At 47.7% G+C, this 20,313-nt stretch overlaps 1 protein-coding gene across 5 annotated transcripts in view; it reads right to left on the reverse strand.

Moving 5' to 3' along the window:
• Positions 1-2,832: 2,832 nt before the first annotated feature.
• Positions 2,833-20,313, reverse strand: part of PPP1R12B (protein phosphatase 1 regulatory subunit 12B) — a 209,834-nt gene continuing 192,353 nt past the window's right edge. For 2 of the 5 annotated variants that reach the window (XM_045877023.3, XM_054507945.2), the window contains exons 24-25: positions 15,645-15,825; positions 2,833-10,381 (exon numbers count right to left, since the gene is read on the reverse strand). In XM_045877023.3, coding sequence (XP_045732979.1) covers positions 15,691-15,825 — 135 coding nt within the window. In that variant the 3' untranslated portion in view covers positions 2,833-10,381; positions 15,645-15,690. The remainder of the gene's footprint in view (positions 10,382-15,644; positions 15,826-20,313) is intronic. The other 3 variants (XM_054507946.2, XM_045877032.3, XR_010412229.1) reach the window with 2 other exon arrangements.

Below are 20,313 nucleotides of genomic sequence, written 5' to 3' on the forward strand. Positions count from 1 at the left end.
GGCAAGAGTTGAGGGGGTCTGGCCTGGTGAGGTGGCAGAGCCGAGTGCATGGGGTCTCTCCATCCAGCCCTCCTCAGCCATCAGGATTCGAGGAGGACCCTCTTCAAAGAAGCTTGACTGTTCTGCCCTGACTCCTCCCCATCTAAGGACTTGAGTTGCTGCTTTCAGAAATCCCAGGGATCTGAAAACTTCAAAACCAGTGGGGGGCGGGGGGCGGGCAGACCCTAGCCTGCCTCAGGTCACCCCTGGAATGCATCGGCCCGCCAGGAACCCTGCCTTTGTCTCCATAGGAAGGACACCTGTGTAGCCCCCACCCCCACGCCTCGCCCCCCACCTCCTCTGCTTGGCAATGCTCTCCACACCCCCCTTATGTGGACTCTGTTGTTCTTGTCTGATCTCTTGTCAAATTGTTATTTTGTAATGAGCTGCGTCTCCTTATTAAAGAAATGAGCTGAAAGAAACCTGGGGGTGGGGGGTGTCTCTAGTGTTTGCCAGGCTGCAGGGAGGGGCCAGGCAGGAACTGCCTCCTGAGGGTCTGCATGGCGGCCGCGGGTGGGAGAGGGTTCTGAGAATCTGGCCTCGAGGCCAGCGCCTTCCTTCAGGGAAGCAGGACAAGGGGCCTGAGGCCTGTTCTCTTCTTGGGGATGCAGTCTGTGATGGGTGGTGGGGCACACATATCCTCATGACAGCTTTCTGGAGTCAGGGCCGTGGTGCTGGGGGACATGGTCTGGGAGGTTGGGGGATCCTCGATTCCTTTCCCCGTGGCCCTGGGCTTGGGGAAACAGCCACCTTCTGAGCGCCAAGACATGGAAGCTGGGCCTGGGGAATGGAAGTTTGAAAAGTGAGAATTTCTTTTTTTTTTTTTTTAAAGATTTTATTTATTTATTTGACAGAGAGAGACACAGCAAGAGATGGAACACAAGCAGGGGGAGTGGGAGAGGGAGAAGCAGGCTCTCCACTGAGCAGGGAGCCCGATGCGGGGCTCGATCCCAGGATCCTGGGATCATGACCTGAGCCGAAGGCAGACGCTTAACAACTGAGCCACCCAGATGCCCCGAAAAGTGAGAATTTCTACAAAGTCCTTGATTGCCCCACTGTAAAGAGCTTTAAACGTCTTTGATTTCTGAGGCAAAGATGTTAGGGGCCAAGGAGGAAGCTTCAGAATTTTAAGGAAAGAGAAAGTAGGGCAGCAACTGTCCCCGTTGAGAGAGAAAAGAGGGAGAACTTAAATAAAACAAAAGCATTTATGTGGGGTCTTAGAATTGCAATTCAGGGTAACCAGCTTTGGGTAGCAACCCAATTGTGTCCCTTCAAGAGTAAAAGCTGGAGCTTTCTATCAGCAGACTGTGGAAGTATTAGGAAATGTCCACAAGTTGTTTTCCAAAAACTATGATTGGAAGATACAATTACATTTTACAGTTGGTTTTCCAAGTACAGTCGGTTACCAGTCGGTTACTAGGAAAACCTTCTGCCGAGTGTCCAGTTGTTCCGCGGAATGTGGAGGCAGCAGGCCTGTGTGCAGTCCTATGCCTCTGCCCAGTTCAGTAGCTCAGTTCCTGTTTTTAAAAACAGGATGAAGTGTCAGTCCCAGAATGGAGTCTCTTATGTTCAGAGGTTTTACCCAGGTTCACACCCCCAAGAACTGGAAAGGGTGAGGCTCCTTCCTCGGTTCCCTCTCCCGCCTGTGGACCTGTCTCCTGGAAGGCACGGCAGATCTGGGCTTGCTGCTTTAGTTCCTGAGCAGGGCAGGCTGGGTGGCCTGGTGAGGGCTGGGGCGGGAGACTGCTCAGCCCAGAGGCTGGGGATTTGTCCGCGGTGGGTCTCCTGGCTGAGCACGTGAGCTCTCCGCCGGGGGCTCTTGCCCTTTGCAGAGGGCTGGACCACAGGGCCGCCAGGGGATACTCGGACTCCGAACAAACACCTCACCAGGTCAAGCGGGGGATCCGGAAAGAGAAAGGACATTTGCGGTTTAGAAAGCCCTCACATCACACATGCTGCTTTGCCTCTGTTTCGGGCCCCAGGACAGGTCTGAACTCTTCAACCATGACATCATGTGTGTTTGTTCTGTTGCTGCTTGGGCTACAAGCAGCTGGGTGACCGCAAGGGAAAAGCATCTTTCCTCCCTGCGCTTGCGCCAAGTCAGTGACCAGGGATTTCCGCTTGGCAGAGAACCCAGGGCTGAGTGAAGCCAGAGGCGGGCTTGCTGGATGGAGAAACCAGACCCGAACCTTGGCTGAGCGAGGTCAGACCTGGCCACCCACCTGCCATCCCTGCCAGCAGGCCTGAGCAGCCTCCACCGTGCACGGCTCCTTTGCTGGGAGTTCAGATTGAGCCTCCGATAACCCCCACGTTAGCTGCCTTTGTGGCTGGAAGCTACTGAGCAGTTTCAGCTCTCGTGACCCACACAGTGGCCTCGTGAAGACCATCACATACATAGCAGAGGGCTAAGGGGGGGATGCTGGGCCACCTGCAGGAGCCCGGGCTGCCACCTCTCCGGTCCTCTCCTGCCCGTGGGCGTGAGCACATGCACGTGTCCATCCAGACCGGCTCCACACCTCTGTCACGAGCCTTGCTCTCTTCAAAGAAATCACCATATTCCTAGGCACTCAACACCAGGAATCTTGATTTCCTCCTATGGTTCTTTTGAACCTCCAATCTAGGCTTGTCCTTGGTCTGACTCCTGAGATCCTGCTCTCAGTGACAGTGATTCACTCGTGGTTGTTCCTGGGACAGAGGCAGGAGGGTGAGCCCCCCTCCCCGTAACACTGGGATGGGCTCCCCCAGATGGGAAATCCTATAAACCCCATTTCCTGAACTGTGGAGACACAGTCACAAAGTTAAAACACGGTTTTATTTACTCATTTATAAATATGGTTGTGTTTACAGGCATCATATAGATGTGAATATTATTATTCCCAAACTTTCAAACACAGAATACTTAATAATACTATATAGTAACAATCAGTAAAACAAAATCATTCATCTCAGGGTTGAAAGGCCACTCAAAATTGCATAAAAATACATTCAATTCACAAAGCGAATCTGGCTCCCCCTCCCTAAATGTCCCTATCCCACCCCAGGTGTATTTACAACGGACTGAAGTTAACCCATACAAGTCAGCTGAAAAAGTTACATCTGGTGCTTTCACTGTGGTGGAAGTAAGGTCGGGACTGAAGAGTGAACTGAGTGGAGAAAAGACAAAATTCAACCCCTAAAATGGGAGAGGCATGAAGACCCCAGTGTGGCTCTTCTAAGCTCTTCTCACCCCTAACTGATCATGGTCAAGGCAGGGGAAGAATGGAGGGAGGGAGACCACGAAGCCAAAGCCGGAGTCTGAATGAGTGCAGTGAGAACAGGCCGTATATTCTCCAAGAGCAGGGGGTGCAAGGGTGAAATATGTTCCTTCCCTCCTCAGAGAGATGGTGGCCCTACCTGGGTGCCAGCTAGGTGGCAGGCCCAATCTTTCAAAGGCTCAAGGGACTCTAGCCAGAAGTGGAGTTATTTTGGATTGCTGCATCCTCTCAGAACCCTCTCCCACCCCTGCAGCCCGTCTCCTGGTGTTCTCTGCTTGAGCCTCTATGTCCTCCTTCCTCCAACCTCTCGTTATCTGGCCTTCTTCACCAGAGGACAGCTGGAATCTGTCCCAGGCTTCAGTGCGGTGGGAGGGAGGAAAGACAAGGTCAGATAAGTTAAGGTGAGAGTCTAGTGAGCGCAGGATCTGCACTCATCCTCAATTCTGATATTCTGGTTTTTTGGGAACATCAGAGGCTCTAAGAGGCTCCCTGCAGTCAGTGTGCCTTTCCTGAATCTCCTCCAGCAAGGCAGCAATGGGCTAAGTTTTTCCTGGCAAGACACTCTGTCTCTAGCTGGAAATAGTCAAACCTCTCAGGACAAAGACTGAGTAAGCTAGACATGGCTACCCATGGTCTCCCTGGCCAGGCTACGGACAAGTCAGACATGCCTACCATTCAAACCTCATCTCTGAGAGGCTATTAGCACGGCCAGGGGCCTTTGAAACTAGAAGAGGGGTGGTGGCAGTCATTGTTGGTGGATGGAACTGGAACAGGAATCATGGCTGATGTGCGGAAAACCTCCTATGTATCATTACCTCCAAGTGAGAAAAGCAGAGAACAAAGAATGGAGGGAGATGGGAGAGGAAGGGTGAATGGTATGTTTGTTTGTTTGGAAGGACATAAAAGCATCCTCATGTCATTTTAAGGGGACACCCAAGAAGTTTATTGGAAGCATGAGGGGGAAATTTGAAGGAGAAATAACAGAAAGGATCACTCTGGCAGATTCACAGTCCAAAATGATAAGCAGATGGGACTGGAAAATGGCTCAGAGAGAAGGCCTTTGGGGGACTGGAAGGATAGGGGAAAAGCAAAAGATATGAATTAACAGAATAATACACTTGGATAAAATTGGTTCAAGAATACGCCAGCCTAGCAAATGTGCACGTGTATGCAGGCAGGTTAGAAGCAAGAGTCATCTCCCAATCGTCACACCTCTTTAGGTAAGATCAGATCATTCATCAATCCATCACTCACCAGTGGTGTCTGTCTTTGAACATACCCACTTCCCACGTTCTTCCCAAGGAGGGGACACTGGGCTGCAAGCCACAGCTAGGTTCAATTTGGACCCTCAACCACAAATCCCAAAGGAGAAGTGAATGCATCTCTTTTATCCTGCAGCTGCTGGCAGGCTGGTCGAGATTCTTGACTTGGTTTTTCTCAGCCCCCAAAGACTACCTCCTCCCTCGTAGCTCTGGCAGTAACAGTGCCTGCGCCGCAGTGAAGTCGATCTGTTTTCCAATCTAATCAGAACACAAGCGATCAATAGCTGTCCTTGATAGGATCTACTGCTCCCAAGCAATGTCGATACCCATTAGGGAAGCTGATTAAAATCTCCGCTCTGCTGGAGGCCAAGGGACCAGGGTACCAGTGACTAGCACTCATTTCCCTGCACGCAGCTCGACCTCTCAGTGACCCCCTCCTCTGGTGCTGGCAGCCTCTGCCCTGCTCTTCGTTCTGCCTCCTTCCCACCTTCCCACCTTCCCACCGCAGCTCACGGGCCACCTTCACTTTCAGGGTCTCTGTCCTTTCACTCCACTCACACCCAGTCCTGCAGGAGGCTTTTCAGAGCTGAGTGCTGTTCTATGCAATACGGCTGTGTGGACTTAGGGTCTATGACCTCTTCCTGCACTGGTAGTCTCCTCTGCAGACCTGCTTAAAGGAAGGGTCATCCTCAACAGCACTAGAACCTCCTACTTCTGATAGCCCAGAATCCAGAGGGGCTTCACAGAACTAGAAGGTTGAGGTTTTCATTGAGGAAAATTCTCTTGCTGCTGTAAGCTGGTGCTAAGCAGAAAGGCAATGTCTGCCCTTTGGACGTTAAGGGCCACGGAGACCACATTCGAGAGGGCTGAGGAAATCTATGAAGCAGCAGCTCTATTTCCTATTAAAACAACTTGTCCAAAGGCTGCCCGCAACAAATTGCTTTCTATCCATTTCCCCATGAGCTCCAATTTCCACCTCTGCAGGTTTTAATATTCTTACCAAGCCATTAGGAGGGAAAGCAATTGCAACACCATTCAATTACCCTCAATATTAAATTCACTTTCTAACAAGGATGAGAAGTCAACCTTGACGTGCTAATGTTAAACAGTTTGAATTCAGAAGAAAACAAGAGCAAAAATTCCAATTTTAAGAAATATTCTGGGGCGCCTGGGTGGCTCAGTCGTTAAGCGTCTGCCTTCGGCTCAGGTCATGATCCCAGGGTCCTGGGATCGAGCCCCACATCGGGCTCCCTGCTCGCCGGGAAGCCTGCTTCTCCCTCTCCCACTCCCCCCTGCTTGTGTTCCTGCTCTCGCTCTCTCTCTCTAATAAATAAATAAAATCTTAAAAAAAAAAAGTTACACTTAAAAAAAAAATGTTCTGATCTTCCTAGGAATAGAAATTGTAAGCCTGGAAGGGATCTTAAGGACAATCCAGTCCAACTGCATTCTGCAGACAGGGAAGGTGACTTTCCCAAGGTCACGTGGCTAATAAGAGCTGGCCCTAGAACCCAGCTATTCTGACTCCTAGGGGCTTATCCCTTCCTCTTGCCTTTTTCTGCCCTCAAGGCTGCCTTGCTTATTGGGTGAGAGGACTCACATCCTTTGATGGGTTGAAACCTGCCTTAAAAATTAGTGTGGGGACCAAGATCTGCAGTTATAATTGGGCCTAGATTTGGGGCTGCTAACTCTGTGTCTAGAGTTAGGCGCAGCGCTAGCACGAACAGTGGCCCCTGGGAATGGCCAGGAGGGAAGGACCCCAGCCAGCGCCCAGGTAGGGTCACCTCAGTGTTACGCTCCAGGGGAACCAGCGGCTCCCCCAGCGGGTTGGTACCAGGAATTCCCCCTGCCTAGTGGCTCAGTTGCTGAGTCCTTTAGGCTTTCCCTTTTGTGGGGCAGAGCAACCTGGAAGCTGAATAACTGGCAATCTTGTCAATAGCTCATCTCTCATCTCCATGCTTCTCCTGCTGCAGGACTGCCAACATGGTCAGGACGGAAACGCCGGCCTTCGTCCAAGGGGAGGCAGTCTATCTGTCTGGCTAGGGGAGGCTGCACTGGGGCCAGAAATCCAGAGACCAAACCAAATGCGTGGCTTTGAGAGTTTCTTCTTCTCTCACCCCTGGCTCACTTAAAAGCCCTTGATATCAAAACAGTAGTTCACACACGTTTTTGTGGGATTCACAGGCTAATACACGGGGTTTCAGCCTTCTCGTTTCTGGGCAGAACTGTCGAATAAGGACGTTTTGTTTTGGGCAGGAGAAGCACATGGCCTCAGAGAGCAATAAATACATCCTGGTCTCAAACATGGGGTGGGAGATAGGAAGGCGCAGAAGAGAAGCGAACACATCCTGCAGTTGGACAGAAAAAGCCAGGGAAGTTCCAGGACATATCAAGTGAGACTGCCCAACAGAGAATTCAGCGCACAGAACAAACCCAGGGCATGTCTATTCTTTAGATTCTTTAGAGGCAACACCCCAAGGTTTGCATAACTCTGTTGCACTAGAGACTGGGACTGGGACTAGGGGTCATCATGCCCAAGAGCTATCTGGAAAAGAGCATGCAGCCCTTGAAAGACAAATAGGCAAAGCAGTGAAACCTCAGCCAGAGAATCTCTGGAATGGCTGAATCATTACTCTCAAAGGTGTGGCTTGCTTTGAAAAATATCAAATAAATGAGAACAGAGGATATAAAGTTGTACCGAGAACCTTCTCATCCCCATTCTGATATTTCATGTAAAGACCCTAAAATGACACAGCACAGCTGAGCCCCAAATTGTTGGCCGGACCAGCAGTACTCGTGCAGCTTGAGCTATCTGGGGTGCTCTTGGGAGTCCGAACCAGCAGGTGGAGGACAGGAGGTCTGTGGCCACTGAAGAGACCAACAGCACAAGAGGAGGGAGGCCTGCTGGCTGTTGGCACCCAGAGCGTGCGGCTGGTCATTAGGTCTCTAACCATCGCTCCTGGGGCTTCGAGTCAAAGCAACTGTGAAGAAAGGGTATTTTATTCTCCGGGAAGGGACCAGAATTCAGGGTCTATCTGTCTGGTAAAATTAATTGCATAAGAGAGGGTGCCTGAAATTACCTCGCATGGTTTACACTTTCATGATTTCTTGGCCATAGAATCCAATATTCCTGAGATTGAAAAGCTTGTGAATTTTTCATCACAAGGAAAACTTTCTGGCAAGAAAAGGCATCTTTAATGTGAAAAGGCTGTGTGACGCAGCAGGCCATGACACCAACCTAAGAGTTTATAGATGCTGTCCCACGCTTTTGAAAGGCACAAACAGATGAGGGAACTCTCTGTAACCCCTTTACCCGGTCTATCTAATGGGAGAGGGTCAAATGTTTTCCTAATAATTCAGTTTTCTTTTCCTGAGAAAGAGGCAGCAACCACCCCCATGCCTTGCCCAATATCCAGGATGTGCCAGGAGAATCAATTAGTCAACACCTTGTTTTGATTTTCCCTCTCCCTAGAATGAAGAAGATGTTTACAGTGGAAGTGAGGAAACATTTTACTCTAATTTAGCCTTCCCTGAGAACTGAGCTGACAGTGCTCCCATGCTCATACAAAATCCTAATCAGTAGTAGCTTCTCTTGGAAAATGGTTGGAAACGGAAGAGAGAATTTTGGATATTCTAAAAATGGGGTCTTGCTAGGGGAGACATATTTCCTATTCTGGAATTAGGCTCTTGAATGATAAACTCTGGTTTAAAGAGCATGTAATGTTTCAGAGGGCCATGGAGAACTACATTGTCATTTTCGGGAAAGAGATTAAAAAATGGACAGAGGTAGTATATATGTTAAGAGAATGGACCACTCTAAGCACTGAATACCATGGCCAAATGAGGAGGACTTAAACGACCTGCACACTCAAAATAAACCCACCAAGGGAGAAAATGCCTATAAAGACCAAATACGTTAGGTATTACTCTGGGGTCATCATCAAGGACTAACTGTTTCATTTTGTGCTAACGGAGTATCTGTCCAGGTTTGGGCATGATATTTTAAAAGGTTGTTTTTGTCCAGACGAGGACAGACGAGATGTGACATGCAGGAGAAGTATGCTATGTGAGGAATGCCTTAAAGGACCGGGAAAACGCCAGTTGGAAGTAAGGTTAAGGGGAGGTGACCAACTACACAAGGGGCTGTCACATCAAAGGGCACTCTGGACCGTGTGGAGCACCCAGGGGCAGACCCTGACTCACCTTAGTAAAAGCTTTCTGCTTATTAGAGTCGCCCACCTTTCGAGGAATAAATGCACGGCTACCTGACTGTGGGTCAGAGCTGGGGCAGTAGGGTGCAGGTGGGGGTCCCTGTGATGTGACAACAGAAAGCTCAACCAAATGACCTCTGGGCTTTGCCACTCTAAGATTCCGTGACTCTCATCAATGGGTTGGGAGGATCTCATCACTTCAAACCTCTAACAAGAAGTCATTTCTCCTGTTGGCTTCTAAGAAAACAGATGTCTCTCCCCTAAATCTAGCCACCAGAAATAATCACATTCACCACCATTACCACAGCACGATCTATCTTCTATCTTCTTTGTCACAAGGTTGCGAGTGTCCCCAGATACTCTACTTACACCATATATGTCTTTCCGACCTGCTTCCACTCCCTGGTCCGCCTCCCACCCATCCACCCTCCCCAGCTCTCATGCCTCCTTACAAGGACTTCCTTTCTCATTAGGAGCAGGTGCCAGAGTGAAGAGAGGAAAACAAGGTCAAAAGGAGGTGAGGCAGAATGGGGTGTTCAGAGCCCAGATTTTCTAATAAAGAAAATCACTGTGTAGGGAAAACAAGTGGGAGGTGAGAACAGGGGGCTGGCACTTATGCCAGGGTCTGGCTTTTCAGCAAGAGGACCCGTGGTGCCGCCAAGGCAATTCTTCTGGTCTCCAGAGCGCCCCAGGAGAAATGATTTTCCATAATGGCCAAAGACAAGTGAGGTCAGATGCTCTGTTCTAGCTTTTACACCATGTGGTAAGGTGGTGAAGGGGAGACAGAAAGGAAAATAGAAGGATAGAAAGGAAAGGAATAAAGGAAGCCAGGGTCATCTGAGCCCCGGGGAAGGGGGCCAGGCATGAAGGAAGAATAGGAATTAAGACTAATCAGGGATGTTACTGGGTTGTTGATAGAAAAAGTAACAGTAACACCAGCAAGGAGTCAGAGAAAAGTCAGTTCCTGAGAGGTGCAGACTAGCAGAGACCTTCAATGCAGAGTCATTGTCACCTTGGAATCTAATGGAAACACAGCTCTAGAGGCTGTCCGATGATTATGCCAACATCCTGTTTCTCTTGGCATCCCAGACAGGATCCTGGAATGGCCACCGTAAGATTCACCTATATCAGAGGACACTGGGTCAGTGGAAAAGGCTGTGGGGTACTGGTCTGGCTAGAGGCCTTACATGTTTGGACCAAATCCAATGTGGACAAGTAGCTGAGCAGCAGGAAGCTGGGGTCCACAGCTGAGCCTGGTGTACTCCCCAAGGCCTTCTCCAGATGGCTCAAATGATCACAATCATGCTTCAATTAAAACTGTCATAAAACTCAGGGGGTGGGGGGCATGGGAGGAACAGGGCACTGAGAGTGCAGAGGAAATGTACAGTGCAGAGGAGGTGACCGGAGGAGGGTCAGAAAGACGTTATCCTTCCACCAAAACAGTCACTTCTTTTGGTTGGAAGGCAATGGCTGCAGAAGAGGGGTGGGGGCAGCAAATCCTGCCCTTTCCCTCCTAAATCGGGAGCCTAGTCTATTTGGATAGTTTGCTGATGACTCTGATGAGGGCACCGTTTTCATCTTTCAGCCTCTGGTTGTCGGATTTCAGTTCTGTTAACACCTGTAGGGTGACAGAGGGAAAGGTGTGTTAGAGCTTAGCATCATCACCTCCTTACCCTCCCTGACTAGGCCAGGCCAGGCCAGCCCATGAGCAAGGCGTTCTGAGGCAGCTTATGCAGTGGACTGTCACTACCCTTTCTCTCAGGGATGAAAGTCCCCTGACTCTTCCTATTTGTTGAGTTGGTAATGTTCATATTTAGGGAGACCACAGCACCTCCATCTTTTGAACGAGCATATTTAGCAATAACGTCTTATTTCACGTTCCACACCATGTATCCTTTCATCCTCCTAAGTCAGTAACTGTTTATAATTGTTCCAGCCCTTGAACTCACTTCTAGTCTGGAGAAATTAAGGAGAGTGCCAAAGTGAGCTGGTGAGGTCACAGAGGAGAAACTGAGAAAGCAGTACTGGGTCAACTAAAAGAGTTAAGGACAGACACTGCTTCACATCCCATCAAAAACAGGAATGCAGGGGAAAGTGCCACAACTCGGCTGTCACACCCACAAGATGATTTAAGATCCTCCTAGTGCGTTCTGTGATAAAATCCACCTAAATTCCTGCTGGTCATACTACACATATCCACTTTCAACCACTAAAACCCAAGGAGTTTATGGATTCGGTCACTGCATGGCTGTGACGCACAGTGAGCACTAGGCATGTATTTAATTCTCACCCCGAGCTCCCTGTGGGTAGCTATCATGGGATACTAGGGGGCCTTAGCAGCAGTTTTAGGGGATAGTGTTACAGATCCAGGAAATAGGTGCTTTGGGGAATGGGGGAATAGAGATTTCAATTCTATCAGTTCTGCCATCTTGGAACACGACACATAGTGCTGGTCAACATGCAAACAAGGGAAAACCGGCAGCCCAAGCCCTAGTCCGGATAGCCAAGTCTTTATATGCGAACAGGCACACTGACCGGTGTGCTGTGCATCTAAAAAACCATGATGGGACGTTGCTGAGGGGACAGTTTGTGTGGGCCCTGCTGGCAGTTTAGGGAGACTTAGGTTAGAGGGAAAGTACATCTTCACCATGAAGGCTACAGAAATCTCATCTCTTCAATGCAAACGTTCTTTGATTTTTTTAGTCATCAAACCTACAGGACTCTAACAGCAGGTGAGGTCGCCATTAAAGGATGGCCTGGGCTCGGAGGTCACGAGGCCTGTTTAATTCTGGTTCCAGCTCTGCTATTAACCCCTTGTGGGATCTAACTGCACCTTAAGAACAAAATTTTTGTTTCCTTAATCTCTTATGGAGGATGTAGATTATACAAATATATATGTGTATACACACATATATGCATCACAGAGACATAAGGGATTTGTACTAAGGGAACAAAAAGAAAATAGTCTTGAACATCCATACTGTGGAAGGCGCTGTATTAGAAGTTCTCACTCCCATGGTCTCATTAGCACCTCATGAGTCTGTGAAACAGTTGTTATCCTTATGTTTACAAATGAGGAAATGAGGACTTTCATAACCAGTCCAAAGTACCCAGCTATTAAATGGCAAAGCTGATATTGAGCCCATGTGTGCCTGATACAACAGAGGTTGTGTGGGGCTGGAAAAAAAAAAAAGAAGTCCAGAATCTCAGCACTGTCATTGTCATGAACGATCTCTATTACTTTAAGCAAATCACTCAATTTGTCTGGGCTTCCATTTTTGTATCTAAAGAAGAATCATCATCTCTGCCCTGGTCGCTCATCAAGTCGGGACTCTGTGAGGCCCCAGGAGGTACCGGATGTGGAAGTGTGATGACGTATATAATATGCTCTGCAATACTCAGGATTCTCACGACTACTGTGAGTTCTCCCATGAATGTGGGATGGCGAGTAGGTAATCTACAAATTTTACTAAAAAGATTTTAATCCAGATAGTATCAAAATAAAGTTTTGGTCCTTTAATCCTGCCTCTCCTACCTCCAACCTAATCAAAGCTGTTCTGGCTGCTCTCTTTCGTGCCTCTATCCCCGTGGCCTTGACTACCAGAAGTGTGCGCTCAGAAACTCAGTCCAAGAAGATTTTTAGAAAGTCAGCCAGGATGGCCCCGCAGTGCTTCACCGTCCCATCTGCTCTCCACTGCCCCATGCTGGGTCCCACAGCCAGCCTGGGTATCAGTGAGACTCTGAACATTGTAGTTCTGTAATAGGATTCCATAGGCAGGGAAGAAACTATCTATGTCATTGGATTTTATTTCTAGGCAAGCAGCTCATCAAATCAGAACTGATTTTTAAATGTACAAACAACTCGTTGAGCTTTGATGATTTATTTCCACATTAAGAACTCAATTCTTTGAAGAAAAAAAAAATTGGACAAGGCAATTTCCCAGCCGCAATATACTACAACTGACATCTTAAGGGAGTGTCAAAAAGTACAAGAAGTGGAATGTAGAAATCAAGGGGGGAAACAGTCTCATAAACTTGACTCTCAAAAGAGAGAGGAGGAAATGAACAGTGTTATCTGATATTCACTTCAAGTTAAAGAATGATTAAATAAGAACACATGTGGAAGCACTACAGAAGTATGAGGTTTAACAAAGCTTTATCATTTCAACCCCCTGGAGGTCAGCTTTCTTAACTTCTAAATTTCCAGTTCACCACAGTGTGATGTTAAGGTATCTTGGACAAATAAAATTTAAGTGCATGTTTTCCCAAACATGACTTCGTCCAGCCTTTGATGAGGAATGTGTTGAAGAGGGAGAGAATCTGAGGGTCTTGAAGCTGTGGAGACCCGGGAAGGATAAGGCCAGCCGCAGGGTGACGGGGGCTCAGGATGAGTCTTGCCTAGGCTGCTTTGCTTCTGACTACTTGGGAAGTGGGGAGGGGGTCCCACTGCTTATATATTCTGTTGGAAGTGGGTTGCACGACACACTGAGATAAGATGATTTCTCTAGGGGATTATTTAAAAACAAGACAAAAACAAAAAGGCAGGGCAAACTCTCTTGGCCACACTGTCAGTTTGGCTTAGTTATCGCATCTTTCCTTCTGGTAGGGGTTGGCATTTTCTGTAAAGGGCCAGATAATAAATATCAAGCCATGTGGTCTCTGTTCCAACTAATCGACTCTGTTCTTGTGGCATAAAAGTACTTAGGAACATAATGATAGTATGTAAACAAATGAGCATGGCTCAGTTCCAATAAAACTTTATTTTTGGACATCAAGATTTGATTCCATATATTTTCATGTGTCACAAAATATTCTTCTTTTGATTTTTCCCCCCCAACTATTTGTATGGCTCATGGGCCATACTGACGGGCCACAGGTTGCTGATCTATTACAGCAGGTCATATGCTATGCAATGGTTTCTTTACAGGGGCAATCTTTTGGTAGGTAAATGGCTGTTTGGGAAATCAAGAGTTCGGAGAAAGCAGAATGCCGTCCTTCATCCCTCAGCTGCAATGGTGGGGGCACACTGTTGTCGTTCAATAGGTTCTTCTTGCACCCATTTAGGCCATATGCTTAACAAATGGCTGAAACTCTGTGCCAAATATGCAGGCAGCTAATATCACAGTGGCTGAGTGCTTGGGCTCTGGAACCTGACATATTTGGTTTGAATTTTGGTTCTACCACTTACTCTCTGAATGACCTTGGACAGGTTACTTAATCTTAATTTTTCCCATATGTTAAATGATTGCTCTGGGCAATAGGTGAGAAAAAGCATATACGGTACTGTGCACAGGCCTTAATAAATGACAACCGTGACCTTAGTTACCAACTACCGAAAGCACAAGATCTAGTTTTGCTCTATATCCTATACTATCTTGCACAAAGAGGGAAACGAAAAATAACTGGGACATCTTTTGTGGGTCCCTAGTTCACCCCTGTCAAATTTTCCAGTAACCCTGAGGCTTACTGTAAAGCATGGGGTTTGGACCTAACACGGCACTCGAGCAGTGGGGTAACGAAGCTGCTTGGTGCCAGGCTGTGGTACCGCTTCCCTTTTAATCTCCCTTCTCTGTGTGACAGCATCTACAGCAGGGTATCAGCTCAGCCCTTACAGTGATCTGGGCACTTCAGATCTAGCGGGCATTAGTTGCCAGCTACTGATCCTGAAGGCACAAGCAAAGAGGCAGAGAAAAGAACAGGCATTGGTCAGGACTAATTAAGATTGTTGCTGGAAATTAAAAACTCATTTCAGAGAGTGAACCTGCTCAGCAATGGTGACCCCATCACACTACTGTGGGATGGGAAAACAATTTATCTATGAGCTTGTCTTGCAGACCTACATCCAGGGAAAGGCTCCAGTTTACCAACCATATTTTTCAGTTCTCAGTTGAGAATAAATCCCTGCTCTCTGCTCCAATGACTGTCATCTCCTTTGCAAAGCTAGCCCCGTTAGGGAAGGTCTGGCTTCCCTAATGTGTGAGGGTCTCATTTATCCAGGCTCTGTTCTGCCTCACAGCCCACACACTGGCTAGGGGTGGGGGTGAGGGGGCACATCCCTAGGGCCCAGAGATTTGTGACAGGGATGAGAGTGATGCCTCCCAAGGAGGGGGAAGGATGCAAAGACAATTGCAGAAGGGAGGCAGAGAATAGCCAAATTCTACTCAAATGGTGGGATGGACAGTGTTGGTGCTGGTGGGGGAGCTCTAGCATTCAGCGCTAGTCGTCCCCATCTAGCATGCTGTCAGGTGTGGAAGACTTAGTTCTGTCTGGTGTGCAAAGGGCCATTTTCAACCCTGGTTTCACAAAAGAATCGACAGGGGAAGTCTGAAAAAATATTGATGCCTGGGTCTCAGCTCAGACTACTGATTTGGGGGGTTGGGGGATGGGGTAGGCCCAAGCATTATATACATTAAAAGCTCCCAGCCAGGGTTGAGAACCCCTGCCCTTGGTTACCCCAGGCCCAACAACAATTTGGAGTCCAGGACCAGCCCCAACTGCTCCAGCAACCAGGTTGTACTTGGGTTGCTGCTGACTGAGAAAGCTCAATCTCAGTTTGGCAATGACGCCACCAAAGAAATTTGCACATCCACAGGTGCATGCGTACGTCTATGTACAACTATGTGTAGCCAAGTGGGCAAATCCATATTTGGCCTCCAGGGGAGGAGAAGGTGATGTGGTGATCTTACCAAATAGACCACCAGCCCAGGCAAGGACTCCCCCACTGCCTCCCTTGACCTAGGCTGTTATGTCTCACTCTGTGGTCTCAGTCCTGGCTCTTTCCATTTGCAGATGACCGACATTTATAGGCACCCACATACTGTGGCTCTGATGGAGGGGCATGAGCACAGGGCTTCTGGGTCCGACAAGAAGAGTGAACATGCCTGGAGTGGTGGAGGAGGGAAGTGAGGTGGAGAAGAGGGGCAAGAACTAGAGTTCCTGGGTTTCCGAGGACTCGACGGACTCCGAGAGTCTGGCCACAACTCGGGTCAGGGCCCTGTTCTCAGCCTGCAGTTGCTCGTTCATCTGCTTCAAGGTTTGAATCTGTTTTAGCTGGTGGAGGTTCTGTAGAGAGTGAAACATGGAGGGGACATACAGACAAGAGAGAGAGAGACAAGACAGACCAGAAGAGATAAAAGTAGGACAAAGAAATCACGTGATTTTTTGTTTTTGTTTTTAGTTGGCATGCAAGAAAGGAAATGAGAAAGGCAGGAGTAATGGTGCAGGATGAGGGGAGGGAGAAGGGAGAAAAGCACCAACGAGGGGGAGAGCCGGGCCTACGATTCTTGGCTAAGGTCTAACTATGCTGCAGGTCAGCCATGTGAATACAACCACCACACTCTCAAATAGCACATGTGGATCGCTTTTGAGAATGACAGCCCACTGTGTGGCTTGGGGCCTTCTGAACTGATTTAGCATAGTTGAGCCATAGCCTCAGGGGCCTTCTTCATCATCAATGGGTCCTGGAGTTGAGGACTCTGTGTGTTCCTAAATCCAGCTAAGGCCCTTTTCTCTCTCCCTCCTCTCATCTTGCACCATACTTGGCCCCCTACTCCTAATTGTTTTTTTTTTCTGGGTCCTTCTCTTACTTCATATTTTAAAAAAGTGAAACAAGGAAAATAAACGAGGGGCCTGTTGTTTAAGTATCTTCTGTATGAGGCATGTACTGTTTAGAATGTTGAAGGGGCACATACAAGATCAGAGACTGGCAGTTGTCTGCACGGTCCTCTAACCTGTTTTGTAGGATGCTTCATTAACCCTGCTAGTTCTCCACCGCAGTCCAGATGCTTGTTCCAGGATCCAAGAACTGCTAACCTGCCCTTGACCTGCTATAGGACCAACTGCATCATGAAATTCACAGCTAACTGTGCTCTCTTTGTCCCAGCTCATAAAGAGGCGGGCAGCTGCCTGGAGGTGTTCACATACAGACTCATACTATGAAAATTACAGCTGTGCACAACAGTTGGAGAAATCATAAATGTCCAAGATAATGGAACTGGTTGGGCTGATTTACTAGTTCAGACCTCACTATTTGTTAAGTGTTACAAATGGGACAGAATAACCAGTCCACAGATATTCTTCCTAATACCTCATAGCCCATAAAGGACCTAAAGACTTCAATAAATGGCATTATATCACAGGTCTGCTTACGGTTACTATCCTTGCCTAAGTAGTCGTCTGTACTGACCTATAACCGAGCTCTCTGGGAGGAGGAAAAGGATTTTATTATGTAAATGGGGCTTCAGAGAGGAAGATGAAAAATCCTGCGGATTACAGTGATGACAAACCAGAAAGTCTCTCATACCCACATGGATGTGAGGGACAGAAATGAAGGATTAGTGGAGTTATAGTTGGAAGCGAAGAAGCAAGAAAATGAAAGGCAGCATGAAGGGGAAAAAACAGTGAAAAGGAAAAACAAGCAGAGACAAACTGCTGAATATCTCTTTCCCCAAAGAGGGAGAATGAGCACCTTGGAAAAAAGGCAGAGCAGCCCAACACTTCCATGTAGCCATTGAAGGGTAAGGACCAGGCAATGCTCCTTACCCTCTGCAAGCATCTCGGCCATGGAGAGGACTGAGATCAGAGGAGATCATGGTGCAGCATATGGAAATATTTAAAGAAATGGGCAGGGACCAAGCATAAGAACCAATGGAAAGTCCCTGGCTCTCACCCTTCTTTGGAGTTGACATTGGACCAAAGCTTTCAACATAATCATTGTCATTATACAAAGTGGTCCTTGCCTCCTAGGGAGTAATATTAAAGACACGAACTATGAAAATGATTCAATCTAACATGTGAGCACAAGCAGATCGAGGTGGAAGAATTTGGAAGTTATGAGCATGAGGGAGAGAGGCAGGAAACAATCTGGTGGAATGTTCCATAGGAAATAGTACTGAAAACAAGGCACAGCAAGATGGAGGGGAGGGCAGGGCACAGAGCAGGGTGGGCAAGGGCAGGATCAGCTAGTGGTATTTCCAGAGTAAGTAAAAATAAAAATTCCAAGAGCAATCTAAAAGGGGAGTGCCTGCTGGGCCCCTCATGCAAGGACCTGGGAGAGGCAGGAAGAAGGTCTGGGAAGGAGGCCAATGCTGAATGGAGGATGCAGTAGGAACGTCATCAGGTCTGATGGGGGCAAGACCCAGTGCAGCCTCACACAGCTCACGCTGACATGCATGCCTGTCAGAGGCTGGCACACCATCCTACTCCAATCCAGGATCTGAGTGCAGTCTGTCCTGGGGAGAACTCATAAATACTTACCTTTCTTTTTTTTTTTTTTTTTAAAGATTTTATTTATTTGACAGAGAGAGATACAGCGAGAGAGGGAACACAGGCAGGGGGAGTAGGAGAGGGAGAAGCAGGCTTCCCGCAGAGCGGGGAGCCCGATGCGGGGCTCGATCCCAGGACCCTGGATCATGACCTGAGCCAAAAGCAGACACTTAACGACTGAGCCACCCAGGCGCCCCTACTTACCTTTCTTGTAAGGCCAGAAAGACACAACCCATGTCACAAGCACAGGGCCCCACGTACATCTGGGCGAGCCCATCTCAGGGTTCCCCATTTCATCTGACCTTTGCACTTTATTTGCCAGACTCAGAAAAACAGGCACCAGAGTCACTTTCTGTCCTTGAGCACCTACTGGATCTTCGGAGTTCACTGGAGGTCAAACTTCAACCTGCTCCCTACTGATTGCTCCAAGAGGTTTGAGCATCTGTATAAACCAAATATGCAGCAGGCACGGGGGCTAACTGGCCCTTAGTTCTACTGGGTCCCAGATTCGATAAGACAGTTACCTGTGCAGTGGACTGGCTGCCTAGAACAGAGATTTTGACCACTGATCATTCCCAAGATGTTGATTACCACAAACTGTAGCCTGGATGAAGAAGGCCTTGAAAGCTACATGAGCAGCTTCTTAGACTCCTTGAAGGCCAGTGAGATCAATTTTATGATATCTGAAGTTTTTGCCTATCTCAAGGTACAGACACAAATGAAGTTGGCGTTGGCTACGAGTTTGTATGTTCCTCCCCCTTTGTCCTCTAGGGGGAGCTGGATGATTCCTGAACCTGGTATTGGGCTTTATCTGAGCAAAGGGTGTTTAGGGGCTTTAGAACTTGCAGGTGTTTCTTCTCCAAATGGCTTTGCAATTGGTAATGGAAAATAATGGCAACTGACTGCGTCCGTTTTTTAACGAAAATAAAAACAACAAAAAACAGTTTCAAATTGGTGTATCTATTTTTTGAGGTCTAAACAGCCAGGATCTGGCTCCATTTGATAATTTAAACATTTGAAGTTGGCTGGCAAACGACTTAAGGCTGAGGGAAGCAAACACCTTCATGTATTATGATCTCTACCGAGGAAAGAAAGGAACTCATGACCTAGTTTAGGAAATCCTAGCCTGGCAGGATAGGGAAAAAGAAATATGTAAGCCTGTCTCAAACCATAGAACTGAGAGCAACTGGAACCAATGAAGGGGCTCTCATGCCTGGCAATTTAGGATTGGAATGGAAATAAAGAAGGACCTCAACTGCTCCACTTGGAGACTTTCTGGGTCTTTGTGTGAGGGCCTGGGCAGACGTGGTGCAGAGTTCCATGACTAGTGGGTCTGGGCTGGCTTTGAGCTCCTGGGTACTCATTAGAAGGCACCAGCTTTGGCCTCATTTACATGCTCCTGATCAGCATTTAGGCTATTCCTTAAGGAGCATCACTGACAGCTGCCTAACAGCAGAGTACAGATGGTATCACTCAAGGGGTTTCAGAAATGGAGGAGCCCCCAGTGCAACCAAGAGCTGTGGATATTCATTCATCAAGAACTGTTTAGCTCTACTAACATACTTCTCTAAATGATAGAAAATACTTCTGTGCGGTAGGTGAGGTGGATCTGGAAAAACCAGAAGATGGAGAAGCTAAGGGTGTTGGGTCATCCTGTTTTTATCGTAGAAGAATCAACCATTAATTATTTCTACGCTTGCTGTTTTACATCAACTTGAAAGATATAAGTGCCACTTTTTGGAGATATAAGTAGGTATTGCTTGAAATTCTATATGAATGCGATCAGTTACGGCCTTGGAATGGTGACTATAGAACTCAAGGGCAGGGCACATCTCCCTCATTCTGGAATTATATAAAGAGTAACAGGACTATGAGCACTGGATCTTGTGTAAACTTGGACCTTGTCAGGTCCTGAGAAGTTTTTTTTAAGTAAATAACTATATATTTTTTTTGCCATTGTAATAATAAATGTCTCTCCTAAAGTGCTCTAATTGCATATTAGGGATGCTTGTTCAGAGCAAGAGCCCTGGAGATCTGCCTCTACCCCAGTGCTTCTGGTTTGCAGGTAAAGAAACCAGAGTTTCACCAGATGAATGCTTTGTATCATACATCTGGTAAAATAAGATCCTTGAAGGAAAAAAAAAGTCTGAAGCTGAGCAAGTGCTAGGTGATTATGGGCATGTGGCATCATGCACTTGCAGGGCTCAGATGCTCCACATCATCCCCAGGTGGCTACCCCGAGCAGCTCTATGTTCCCTACTGCTCTGCAGGCCTCTTCCACAGCAG

The sequence above is a fragment of the Mirounga angustirostris genome, unplaced genomic scaffold (genome assembly GCF_029215605.1).
Source record: "Mirounga angustirostris isolate CCGP_5_RB_7025 unplaced genomic scaffold, mMirAng1.0.hap1 SCAF_6, whole genome shotgun sequence".
NCBI classification, from domain to species: Eukaryota; Metazoa; Chordata; class Mammalia; order Carnivora; family Phocidae; genus Mirounga; species Mirounga angustirostris.